This window comes from Cardiocondyla obscurior, linkage group LG19 (assembly GCF_019399895.1).
Source record: "Cardiocondyla obscurior isolate alpha-2009 linkage group LG19, Cobs3.1, whole genome shotgun sequence".
NCBI lineage: Eukaryota > Metazoa > Arthropoda > Insecta > Hymenoptera > Formicidae > Cardiocondyla > Cardiocondyla obscurior.
The window spans coordinates 690,678-704,336 of NC_091882.1; the positions used below are offsets into that span (position 1 = coordinate 690,678).

At 36.9% G+C, this 13,659-nt stretch overlaps 2 protein-coding genes across 4 annotated transcripts; one reads left to right on the forward strand and one right to left on the reverse strand.

Moving 5' to 3' along the window:
- Positions 1-249: 249 nt before the first annotated feature.
- LOC139110098 (uncharacterized) lies at positions 250-11,701 on the forward strand. 3 transcript variants are annotated; one of them, XM_070669664.1, is made up of 9 exons: positions 250-360; positions 5,837-6,222; positions 6,432-6,783; positions 6,967-7,484; positions 7,683-8,633; positions 8,787-8,893; positions 8,984-9,176; positions 9,269-9,496; positions 9,653-11,701. In XM_070669664.1, exons 2-9 carry the CDS (start codon positions 5,848-5,850, stop codon positions 10,778-10,780), a joined length of 3,852 nt encoding a protein of 1,283 aa, XP_070525765.1. In that variant the 5' UTR covers positions 250-360; positions 5,837-5,847; the 3' UTR covers positions 10,781-11,701. The 3 variants fall into 3 exon arrangements, with proteins under 3 accessions (XP_070525765.1, XP_070525763.1, XP_070525764.1); XM_070669662.1 differs by lacking the exon at positions 250-360 and adding an exon at positions 4,682-5,177; XM_070669663.1 differs by lacking the exon at positions 250-360 and adding an exon at positions 4,682-5,162.
- A 214-nt stretch (positions 11,702-11,915) lies between these two features.
- Positions 11,916-12,834, reverse strand: LOC139110220 (glutathione S-transferase theta-1). Its single transcript, XM_070669855.1, has 4 exons — positions 12,635-12,834; positions 12,394-12,544; positions 12,142-12,322; positions 11,916-12,061 (listed from the first exon to the last, which is right to left on the reverse strand). The coding sequence occupies exons 1-4, from the start codon at positions 12,832-12,834 to the stop codon at positions 11,916-11,918; spliced, it is 678 nt and encodes a 225-aa protein (XP_070525956.1).
- Positions 12,835-13,659: the final 825 nt, after the last annotated feature.

The following is a 13,659-nucleotide window of genomic DNA, read 5'->3' on the forward strand; positions in this document are numbered from 1 at the left end:
TGAGTCTTGATGACAGAGGCTCACGTGCGGGGCCAAACACTAAAATGAGATAAAATAAAATATTAACTATTACTTCGTTATGTTAGTTCATAAATATTAAAATTAGTTAGGTTTTAAATAATTGAAAAAAAAAACAAAATACCTTAGTAATTACAAAACTTAATGTGCCTGTTTAAAACTTAAGTGCGGGCTTTCTTGTGCTCGAGTAAACGTAATCGTTAACGCTCATCAATGATGATGTCCGGATGGAATACACCGTCGCTCTTAACAGGACCATGTGCTCTCAGAATGACAAACTGATCCTCGTCATCAAGAAATGATAAACAAAATCGTGGATTATTTTGAAGCTCAGTCTATCAAGTAAGAGCTCTTTATCACCTAAAATGTATAAAATAAATATTATTGCTTTACGTACTTATATAATTTTATGCGATTCACGCAGCCTTAAGATAAAAAAATTAATTTTTATAATAGATTTTCTATTAAAATATTCGATTCTCGGTCGTTTGTTAAATAACATTCTTAAAGCGTGCGTTTTATTTTTTTGCCGTTTAGCAAAATGGTAATTATGTCTAAGCGGATCGATATAATTCAAATTATGGAAATATATACTGTTCACCTTTATTCCGTTCTTTACCATTTCGTGGTTTAATACTTGCTCTTGTTCCGTAAGAATTTAAAGTATATTAACGCGAAATCGCGCGGTTTGCCGGGCCCTCGAAACTTTTTCAATCGATAGTTCATTTCTAGAAACGTGTACATTATAACCGCGGATAAATCGCCACCGACAGCCTTCTAGGAAAAGAGCGGGCCGACAATTTAAATCGGCCGATCTTGTCTGGATTTCGTCGATATTCGCAAAGAAGAATATGTCGATGACCCTTATACACCCGGACGTAGACGATTGTCGACGAAGTAAAGCGATATGTTCGTTGTAAAGATCTATCTATAGACATAGCATTCGTCAGCTACATCGTCACACACCTACAACGTCGTTGTCGTTGTCACAACAAAAGAAAATGACCATTGTCTTTTTCGTTATCGTTGCGCATTATCCGTCATCGGTTAATTAAAGTCGAGTGTAACATGAGAATTTAGTTGTTCCCGAGCTTAATTAATTATATGTTTGTGCGCCTCTCTAAAACTGAGTCGACCAACAGAGCCCGATCATCGATACGAAGCATCGTGACATAATATCGCGGATATCCTTCTAAGTAATCCTTCGGGACGAGCGTGCGGCCGAAAGTGGGATCCTCTTCTCCTCTTTTCAGAAACTATATTACGCGTGCTAGAAAGTACCACTTAAAGAAACGACGCCAGACACTCTCCCGGAGTGGGGTAATACAAGGTTGCACTACGTACACTAACTAAGCGGGGGCTTATATAACGCAGAACTGCAAAGAAGATACCTGTAAGTGGACCGGTAAATTATGAAAGAGCCTCTTTTCTCTCCGCGAAAGGGTTCTGCTGCCTGGTTATACGCGTCACGCTAGCATTATCCGTGTAGGGTGCATGAAGCATTCATCCCTCCGTATAGACGAGGCGTTCAAAACTTTCTCGCGTCGGCCGCTGGTTGGAGAAAAGTCGTGGAAATTTTTATTTTATTTGTCCTTTAGACGACGTCGAAACGAGATTTCTTACTCGGAATGTTGTTGTTACAGCGCGAACGAGATTTATGCGTGCTCGCGGCGCTCGTCAGCCCAGCCAAAGTCCTGCAAAAATAGATACAAGTAATGAACATTGTCTTTTTTTTTTTTTTTTTTTTATGTCGAGGTTATTTATTTCTCTTCATTTCGAAGATATTAATAGCCAGAGTATAGTTAACTAAACTACTCTGGTTTAACGAAAATGATTATAAAATTATATTGATGCTGATACTTACAAAAGACATAAATCATGAAGGCGCTCGCGAGTTTTACGATGGTACTAGCCGCGTTTTTATCATCACGTACTTATCGTTAATCCTTGAACGGCTGTACAGTCGCATAAAACTGCAGATAAGTGAAGCATTAGCAGCTTTGTTGCTTATAACGTGACCTAATACGTTTTACAATCGAGACGTTTAAAAATAAGCGTCAAGTATCGCGCGACTTTTCGCGGGAACGTAAAAAAAAAAAAAAAGCTCTTGCTGCAAAAGTGGACCTTTCGAATTTCAAGGATCTCTGTCTTTCAGGTTCTCTTTAAAAAATTACCCGATGAATAGCCTTCAGAGAATAAATTTGTCAGAAATGTAGCGCCGCGTTGACGCCAAGGGAAAAAAAAGGTAGTCGTTCGGAAATATCAATGTGATCGACTTGCATGTCCCTTCTCCGATCATCCTTCCGCCTGCGCCAGAGGATGCGCGTCCTGCACGGCCAATTGAAACACGCTTGTCGTATCGAAGGGTTCCCGAAAGAGAGCCGACTGTCACGCGCGCGGTGTTAAATACATAGAGAGGGAAAAAAAAAAAAAAAAACAAAACATTGTTCTGTCGCTTCGCCGGTCAGCTCGCTCCTCCGCATGACAGTCTACAGTACAGCTGTGATACACGTGGAGACGGATACTGCAAGTGACGTCGTTTACAGGGCGAGAGATAACGTTCATCTCGATAGATCTGCCAGAACGTTCAATAAGAGTGAGGTCCAGAACGATAACGCTGATGTAACTTCAAATAAATGTCAGACAATGCGAGGTGCCATCAGTTATGAAGATTTGCGTAAATTTCCGTGGAAACTGGAATGGAGAAAGAGAGAGGGACAGTAAAAAAACAAAAAACGTAATAAATTAATTTTCAGAGAAGTAAATATCAGTGAAAGATAAGAAAAAGAGAGAGAGAGAGAGAGAGAGAGAGAGAGAGAGAGAGAGAGAGAGAGAGAGAGAGAGAGAGAAAAGAGAAGAGAAGAGAAGTAGAAAGAAGGTGTAAAGTCTGGCGCATCTCTACCTTGCGGAATTGGCGTCCTCGGCGCACAAGTGGCTGGCATGTGATCACCGCCGCAGTGATTCGGTGATGCAAGAATCGATGCGAAGTACGTGTTAACTTGTGGATGCTAACAATGGAAAGTAACGATGAAAAGTGACAACATGAAGTGAACGTGCGCTTCTAAGCTCCGTTAAGCAGAAGAGCATCTTCGGTCCGATATAATATGAAAATTACATCGAAATCTCTTGATAACGGTAAATCAAATATTATTTTCAGCCGTATGGTTATTCATAACGCCGTTGTTCCGATGTCACAATTATGCACTATTGTTTACCGTATTCATTTAACGACGTCGAAGACAATTTGCAAAGCTAATTTGCATCCGCACTTCTTTCGTTATCGAAATTGAGGGCGCGACCTCGATGAACGGGGACGAAGTCTTAGCCGGTTAAATATTTCCTTTTTAATTCTTTAACGAATTTTGTCATATTTTTTACCTAAAAAAGATAAAGCACAGATAAGTAAAAAGAACTTAAATATCACTTAAAAGAGCAATAAAAAAAAACTTAAAATATATATCACAGTACGTATAAAAATTAACGTTTTAGCATAAATTCATTATTTATTAATAATGTAAAATGTATTTTATATTATATTAATAAAAACGTAAAATACATTTTACGTTATCCATTTATAGATAGTTTACAAAAATATATATATTTTTCATTTTTTTTAATTATTTTACTTAAAAAAAAAAAAAACTAGTAAATTCTTTTTTACACATGTTATTATAATTATAATTGTTCTAAAAATATGTATATTGTTGAAGGTTTTATGAATTAGAAATAGACCACAAAATACCAACAATTTTACAATCTAAAATACGATCTCGTTTCCATATTTACCGCAAGTAATTATGCTTCAACGTTAATTATCGCGTTATTTAACAATTATATTTGCAATTGCAATGTTAAGTTGAGCCTACGATAATTAACTGACTCATATGTACGTTGCAACAAAGTTCTTAGCACAAAGTTTTTTTATTTCGATTTTTGATTGCCACGAGGGGTTTGCTTTCAACTTCTTCGATGCGAATTTCTGCGCAAGGAAAAAAAAATATACGTAAGCGGCCAGTAAGAGGGAAAGAGAGGGCAAGGGGGCGTGCGTCGCGTGCAAAATATAATTTCTCTCTTTTTCGTGTGTTCTATTACTATAAATGCGGAGCGAAAGACACTCGATGCACAGTGCGTACGAGGAAAATCGATAAAAATCGATAAGAGACTTCTAACAAAAAAAAGAAAAAAAAAAAACAGCATGTAGAACGGTTGACATGTAGCGCACGAAGCCGTGCAATTATTGCCTTCCCTTTTGCGAGTGTCTCTTCGCTCCCCTCTATGTATTATTTGCATCGCGAGACTTTGTTCAACTCCATCGACCAAAACTGCTAAAGTATACCGTTGGCCGTTTAATACTTAATTACCTTTCTTTCAACTCACCTCTCCCTCTCCTCTCTTTGAACTCTAATTGTTACTGCAGCGCACGTCGCGCGAACACGAGGGAAGAAGATGCCGTTCATTTGAATAATTCTAAACGCAACTGGAGCACGAAAAGTCCCGGCGAATCACTGTAACTTTTGGAAAAGTCCTCGAGTGTCATATCGTTCGATTATAATGCATAAAAAAATGTGATTGCACGATCAGTGTCCGGATATGACGCTACAGTCACGGAAAGACAAGCTCTCGTAAAAGATAAATCTTTTCAATTACCTAAAGTTTTAGAGTCATGATATCCCGTAGCAAAAAGTCGCAGGATGAGTCTGTCGTTGCCTGCGATATTGTCGAGCTCTTCTGCGAGAATAGCAACAGCAGTAGCGATGAGAGAATGGCTTATCCGCGGATTTCCAGCTCCACGAAGCTCGGAGAAGAGATGTGTGCTACGTGTAAGGATTGCGCGGTATGCCAACTGCAGCAGCAAAATAGGGCTGCCGTGAGAATACGTAAATCCAAAAGGGTTCTGATGAGCGACCAGAACGAAGAATTGGTGGAACATCTGGATTACTATGAAAGTGACGTGGACAACTTAGAGATGGCTTCTACATCGAATGCGGTTATCTCAATAGAACATGGGAAAGGTCCAATTCTTGTGGATTTGACCAGCGAGGAGTCTAAGCAGGCTACCTGGAAGCAAACGATTTTAAAACAGATTAACAACACTGAAGAAAGCTCTGAGATGTCGAGTGAGAACGTGATAATGAGCAAAAGCGGTATATCTTATCTGAGTAATATCGTCACTCTTTAGTTGTCATATACGTGTTGAACATATTGAATAACATATTCTCAGTCATACAAATGTATATAATTACTTTCAAGAAAGATCAATTAGTATAAAACGATTTCCAATAGTCTCTATTTTTTTTACTGTCTTTTAATATTTTGTTATATGTGAGAAACGTGCATATATGTATAAAGAAAGCTATCAAGAATACGTAATCTAAAAAAAAAAAAAAAAAATTCTGTCATAAAAATATTTATAATAATTTTCTGAGTTAAAAAAAAATTTTTAATCGTAGGAATTAAAATTTTTAATACGTGCTATAAAATCATTTAATAGAATTATCATCAGTATTAATTTGCATTTGCTGTCTCATCAAATAGCCTTTTAAAATGTTGTTTGTCATTATAGACACTTCAAGACTTCTATTTTCTCAGAATAGCCTTCAAGAAAATGATACGTTAAATATCATTACAACATATGCTTCTTTCAAAAGTAAAATTAGAATTAAAAACGAAACAAATAGATTATCTTTGAGAAAAGTATTGATAATATTTTACTCGATATGACGAGATGTATTAATGATATTTGAATTGACGTAATCATATGTTAAGAATTTTTTTTTTTTTAACATACCGATGATATCAAAATGTTGTTCTGTTGCAGAGCCTCGCATTATGATAGCCGACAGTTCCTGCAGGGTGCAACGTAGTGGAACGGGTAGCTTGGCGACCGCTTTGAGGGATCGTGGCCCTTGCGTGATTCCTGTGCAGCCTAATCGTTCTTTACCGATTCGGCCAGCGCCACCGACACCGACAAGATCGACATCGATAATAACTTTACGGAAGATACGTTCACCGATCCTCAAATTGTCGAAATCCATGAATGTAGATGTGGTCAAGCTGCAGGCTCCTAGCGGTTCATTAACAAACCAGTTAAACGAAATTTCGTTCGAACAGCAGAATGAGAACGGAGATGAAATGATGTTTACGAATAGCGAGCTCATTGATCGTTCGGACTACATTCTTCCAGACATGAGTAATGTCGTGCAGGTAGTGAAAGGAATCGATCCACTTTCTTCTTTTTTCTTTTTCTAAAAAAAAAAAAAAAAAAATTATGAGTTAAATTTTTAATTTTATAAGCACAAAATTTTTTTATTGCTACTCGAAAATAATTTTACTGTAACAAGTCAAATTTAAATTAGAACATGCTTATAACGCAACTTAATTGATTCATTTTGATTAATATCTATATGTTACAGATTAGAAAAGAGGTCAACGGTGTTAAAAGAAATAATGACGACGATTACGATAAAGAATATAATAAAGAAATTGCCAAGGATGTAAAGAGACGGCGAAAATCTCACGAAATTGATAATGATTATCTACGCGACGAACGTGTCAAGAATATTTTGAAGGAGTATTCTAAAACTTATTCTAACAATTCGACGGATAAAGGAGTAAGAAAATCACAGCAACACGTGATGGTGAGGCTGTGGGATAACAAAAGGTATTCCTCACCGGTTGTAATGTCAACGACGCAAGCAAAACTAGAAAAAACAGACACTTGTAATAAGGTGCCGCCTTTGCGACTGAAGAAAGTTGTGCGCGAAAGTAAGATATTTATTTTACATTTAATGCTTACTTAATATTTATAAAAGTCACGCAAATAAATTTATCCTTTATTTATACTAATTATTAATTACCTTTATTAATTTAGTAGTAGATTATCAATTTATTAGTATTATAGTTCTAACAAGAAGACTTTGTAATAAAGGCTTTTTCTTTTATTTTTAGCTAACACTGTCGATGAATATCAACGTGACACGAATCATGAGAATACCGAAGGGAACGAGTCCAACTATCGTATTGTTACCGGCGCCACGCCACGTCCAGAATCCCCGTCTGCCGATTCATTCTGGAGCAGCGTGGCTTCGGGGAAAGAATTCGAATTGTCGATGGGCAGCATGCGAGACAAGAGCCGGCGATCATCGCCGAAGAGCGACGGTTACAAGATAAAATACCGTCGCAACCGGTTGCTTCAGAAACTGCGGGAGTTGCGTAGCAAAGCGTTGAAACTTTCGCGAGAGATGACCGCGTGCAACAATACAGCAGACACAAGTCCGCAGCGAAGTACCCGGCTTCGACAGATGATGAATTGCTACGAGAAGCAGATCGAGAACATCTCGAAGCTGCTGTGCAAACTGTCCGCTTCTATACCGCCAACAACCGACGATGTCGTTGATCTCGATTACGAGAACGAGCTAGAACATGCGCCGATTGAGAAAACAGCTGTCGATAGCAACGTCGAGCAGGTAAATGAGTAAAATAATGTTCCGCAAAAGTTTTTTCGGGTTGAAGTAAATTTATAATTTCGCAAAAAAAAAAAAAAAAAAATTATTAATCCGTCATTAATTAAATTACGAAACACTCGTCAAATGCAAATTAATATTATAAAAATAAAATTACGTTATTTCGATAAAATTATTAACATTAATATTTATGTTGCATAGATAAATGGAATCTCTAGAAACAGCGTTTCTCCTTCTCTTTCTTCTTCTCCGGAGCCGCCGAAATTATCACCTCGTTCTCCTATCGACTATGAGAAAGGTAAATCACCTGACGCAGTGAGAGATAGTCCACCGGTATTGCCCAGAGTTTATATAGCGATACAGCCGACTACACTTGAATGTCTAAAGCAAAATTTAACCGCTGCCAAAAGCTGGCATAAAGACGACAATTCGTCGAGCTCATCAAGCTCGCCTAGCTCGCCGATTGAGAAAGAAATCAAGGTAAATGATACGGATCAAACGATAATAAGCGACGACGTAACAGCGGCACCAGTCATATCCGCGGTATCATCGTCCGAATTCAAAGAATTGAGAAATAATACGGCGGAATGGGAAGAAGAAACTTCGCTAGAACTAAAAAATTCAGAAATCGAAGAAAATATTTCAGAGGATACTAAGACGTTTAGCGATATTAAAGAACATAGACTAATAACTCCGACAATATCTTCAGACAGCTTTTTAAGCTTAACAATAGACACTGAAATAGACGGCAGCAACATGAGAGACACGAAGGAAAGACCCGTTGCTCAGAGGCATCTCGATGAAGTAATAGAAACTTCAGAAACCGTCATGGACAAACAAATCGTCTGTGAGAAGCAGGAGCACGAACAAAAATCAAACGAAGCTCTACCGTCCATTCCGATCGAGGATGAAGCTAGAAAATTAACGGAATATGAAACTTACAACTCAGAAGACAGGATTAGTAGCAAAAATAGGATAGTAACGAGCACGGTTACGGCTACGCAAGAAACGCCAACAACAATCGGACGACCGCCAGTACCTGCCGCCAATGTAACTAATATTTTGCAACTGCAGTCGAATTATTACGGCTCGTCTGCTCCAAGCGAAAACGTCTTTACGGACGTCATTCAAAATTCGAAAGATGTGCAAAAGGTAATTTTTTTTTAATTCTCAAGATTAATAATAATCAAAATGTAAAGCTGCTAATTATATAAATTTAATTTTTTTTTATTAGAAGGATTTGTTTAATCACAAAGAAACAATTACAAATTAAATTTAAGTAGCTATAACTTTTTGTTCTTTTAGGTAACGTCAAGTATGAATCAATCAACGGCTTTAGATCCGGCAATACCTTTGGGATTCACATCTCAATCTAGATCTGCAGTCAGTAGTTCAAACCAACAATGTATTGTGTAAGTAAAATATATTTTTTATTTAATTTTAAATTTGCTTGTGTAAATGGTTTACTAACATGCATTTTTTCCATACACGCAATATATTAGGCTGCCTAATAGTAACAATGCCACTCGAGACAATACTTATCAGCGGAACGACGGAAGTCGCATTATGACAGAGCAATTTCCTACGTTAGGCAATTGGGTAGCGCGAATGTCGAAAAAACATGCTACGAAATCGAAATCTAAATTGCCATCTGGAATAAATTTACCAACTGCATCAACGGCAGAGGCTGCTCGTGTAAGTTACTTTTTTAGTAATTGTTTCTTTGTTGATATTTTTCATTGACAAATCCTTCATTGATGAATTTTCTCTTACCGTTTTATGCATAGATTCCCGGAGTGGAGGCGCAAAAAGTCCGTTCGAATGCATCGAATAACGTGACTCGAAACAATATAGTTAATGTAGCTCCACAATGGAATACAGAAAGATGGCAACGCCAACAACACCAACAGCGTCAACAACAATTATACACAACGGCATCATCGACCGCGCCTCCAGTAAGACCGGGCATTTGTCCACCTATCTCGGTTACCCAGTTCTACCCACCTAATTATGCGGTAAGAAATACAAGAAAATCCATAAGTTAATTGATGTACGAAAGAATCGCATTTGCTAGATATCAATTTTATAGTTGCTAGATGTTTAAAAAATAAAGTATCTATTACTATAAAAAATGTAGTTACCTTGGTTATTCAGATGATTTATCGTTGCAGATCGATCCCTATGGTAGTGCAGGCTTTGGCTACCACTCAACGATATGTCCTTATGGTGATTATCCATATCACTCTCGCCTACACGCCACCGCACCGTCTATAAGCGGTTATCAAATAGGTTCTCTGCAAGATCCTCATGCTTCACCGCTTCGCCCGATGCAACACTTAGACAAACGTTACCCTGCGCATTTGCAAGACACGGCATCTCGTCACTTCGCCACAGATCTTTTAAAGTATCCTGGTGCACTATCTGCTAGTGGTTATCAACACGCTGCCGCTGCCGCCGCTGCTGGTTTGGATTACGATCGTTTGAGGACAGCGACGGCTGCCACTCAAAACGGCAGCGCTCCAGCTTGTCTACCGCCTCTACTGTTACCACCACCGTCGTTAGCGGCCTCCGCGCAACAGTCTTTAGCCCGCACCTCTGTAGCCGGCTATCCCGCAGGCAATGGCCAATGTGGTAGAAACAGAATGATTCCGGACGTCGTTGCTGCTGCTGCAGCTGCTGCGGTGGTTGCGGCAGCATCTTTCGGTCGACAACGTGGTACATTACCCTACGGAAGAAACGACACAGAATTAGTATCTGGAGGTATCGGTGGTGTCATAGATAACGAATCCTCACAACTGATGGCGCCGAATAGAGTAGCGAATCGTGAACATTTGTCGCAAGAGCAAGTCCAATCCGTCGGCGCTGTCAATGTGGAATCACGAGTAAACAACGGCGGTTATCGGCAATTGCAGAATTTAATTTTAGATCGATTACCTTATGTAAAGGGAGATGATGCTTATTCCCAGTCTCAAACAGCGATTTTTGACGATAGCACGCAAGAGTCGACAGTAGCATCCTCGGTTCCCAAGTCGACGTATAAATCCACCACGAATAACGTCAAAGATTCCACTCGAAAAGAAAATCGCAGCTGCGAAACGCCAAATCTCGGTAAGGTAAATCGCACTCTGGAGACTGCGAGCATTTTGGAGTGCTCTAATTGTGGCCTCGTTGGTTCCATGTTCAAGTGCCTGGGTTGCGAGACAGCCTTCTACTGCGACGAGAGATGCCAAACTCGTCATTGGAGTATCCACGTAGAGAAATGTCCCAAAAGAATGCCTAAACTAAAAAAACTTGTCTGAGAATTATTGCAAAAACTAAAAAAAATTAATAAAAAAATTAATGTTTATAAGTGTTTAATGACCAAAGCGACAATGAGAAAAATTAATCATACATATTTGTTTGTCGTTTTGATATTCATATATTTTCAATAATATATGTATTTCTAGTCAATGTATTATATAAATGATAACGAATGCGAGTTCCATTTTACATCGGATTTACACTACGAATGTGATAAAGTGTGCCTGGTCGTAAGATAAATGGTTACTGTAATTTTATGGTACTTTGTTCGCAGTTTGATGTTCTGCTTTGTAAATTATAAACTACGAAATACAAAAAGTTCAATGCACCTTGCAGTGTACCTTACTACGTGCGGCAAATGGCGTATACTATAGTGTGCAATAACTATAATGCGAACAGTATAAGCTTATCGATATATTACATGTTGTAATGTAACGAATGTTACGAACGTGCTACCTCTCATGTACCTTACAGTCATAAGTTATGACAACAGAGTCACAATGGTTGCATTTGATTGTAATTTTGTTTTAATAAGACGTTTTTTCTTTTTTTTTTTTTTTGTCGCAATTATATTGGATTATGACGTTAGAAATGAGAAGCTACGTAAACTTTTTTTATAAATTATATGTAGAAGTTATAGTTTCTTATTGTCAATATCACACTCCAATGTAGTTGTAACAAGGATTCTTACTTCAAAGTCAATGACTTTAGAAACAATTTAATTATTCATAAGAAAATGTGTGTCTTTACGAATACGTAATTAAGAATTGCGTAATCAGTAAGAAATAACGCTTTTATATATATACATATTATATTTGTTCCAATGCTTCATGATTGTTATATAATCATAATCAATCCTTTTATACTTTTATAACGATTTGTAAAAAAATTGCAGCACTGCAGTTTTATTAAAATGAATAAATGGCAAATAAATGGATGAAAAATAAACTACGGAAGTATTAATTTTGTAATACGTATACATATTTCGAATATATATTTATTTAAAAAATACCAAAAATATCAAATTAAAAACCATCCAAGATATTATAATCTATTGATTAGAACAAATTTGCATATTATACAGTACATACATATTTATGAACATCATATTATAATAATTGTGTTTTAACACAATTAAAGTTTTGGCGATGATGGATTTTGTGCCATTTGATTTAAGAATTTATGAGCGTCTTGATAATGAGGACTTGTTTCTGTGGCAACTTTATCCATCCAGGCGGTCAGACGTGGTCTTCCCTTTCTCGGGTCATAACCGGCTAATCCTGTAAAAAAAATTCTTTGTCTAAATCACGAATACATTATATAGCATAACGTCCGAAATTAAAAAATTTGTGTGGCTTACGCGGTTGCTCTAATTCACATGCGCAAAATATATCAGCCACGCTGATCGTGTTTCCCACCAAAAATGGCTTATCTTTCAGCCACACGTTCTCAATTAAGTCAATGCAATCGTTCATACGCTTTTCCAATTCGGCTACTTTTTCTGGCTTGGGCGACGTACCTCGCATGAGCGGATTAAGAAACTGTGTTTGAAAAAAATACGTTTAACATTATGCGTACAAAAAAAATGTGACATACACGGAAAAGATATCACCTTCGCTAAAAAGTATCCCGCACAATGCATCCTCGTGTTGAGATGCTGCCACTCGAGGTACTCATCAACTTTCGCCTGTTTTTTGGAATCGGTCGGGTACCAAGAATCGTCCACCTTAAATTCTCGGCACAAATACCGCGCGATCCCTACACTGAAATAATTGAAGTTGGTCAAAATAAATAAAATAAATTTATAATTATTATTATATTATTATGTATTTAATTTATAAAGAAAGCGATACCTTTCTGCAAGTTTGAAGCCGTCGTGATCTATGACTGGGACTTTCTTGAACGGATTAATTTGTTCAAATTCTGGAGTGTAGTGTTCGAGATTCTTCAAATTTACAATCTTCTTCTCGAACGGTATATTGCACATTTTTAAAAATATATACAATGCTCTCGAAGGTTGCGAGAGTAAGTCGTAATATAATTTCAAAGTCATGATTAAGAGAAAAAACTCTAAAAATGCATATAAATTAAAAAGTAGACAAAATGTCTCAAGTTATTTTCGTATTATTTAATTATTTTAATTTTGACACACAATATGTGTTATTAGTGTAATTTAACGAATTATATTGTAAATCTTCAATTTACAATCGTTTTGAAACACGATTACCTATCATGAATAAGTTTTAAATTTATTTTGTGAAATATGAGGCTGCATAATTATCACAAATTTGCTTTGAAACTGATAACCATTACGTGAGTTTAAAACGATACTTGTCATCAATAGAAAATAATTACTACTTTAAAAAAATAATAATAATAAAACAAATAAAATAAAATATAAACCGGGACATGACACTGTGAATTTTTATCTTTTGCGTTCCTTTAAAAGATTACTAATTAATGTCAGCGGTGCATTTGTTAAAATAAAATTTTAAAACTATTTTTTTTCCCCATTAATATCTTTAATGTCGATCTAATTTACATTTTTCTAATTTTCTAAATTGCAGAAAAATAAGTTCAATTAAAATTAATACGAATAGACGTCAATAAAAACGACTATCAATTATTCGTGTTAATGTCTAAATTCTATTATTCGAATCTATTTATATAGATGAGATTTCGGACCATACGAAAACGACCTTTGATCTCGATCAAAGAAAAACATCGACGGTGCTTCTTATAAACGTGGCGGTTACTTACTTGCGAGCGATGCGCAGATATTATGGATGCAACAGGTCCCGGTGTTGGTAATCTCTCAATGCAAATGATGAAGCTACAAACAGGCACCGGAATAATATACGAACAATCTTGACGAGTT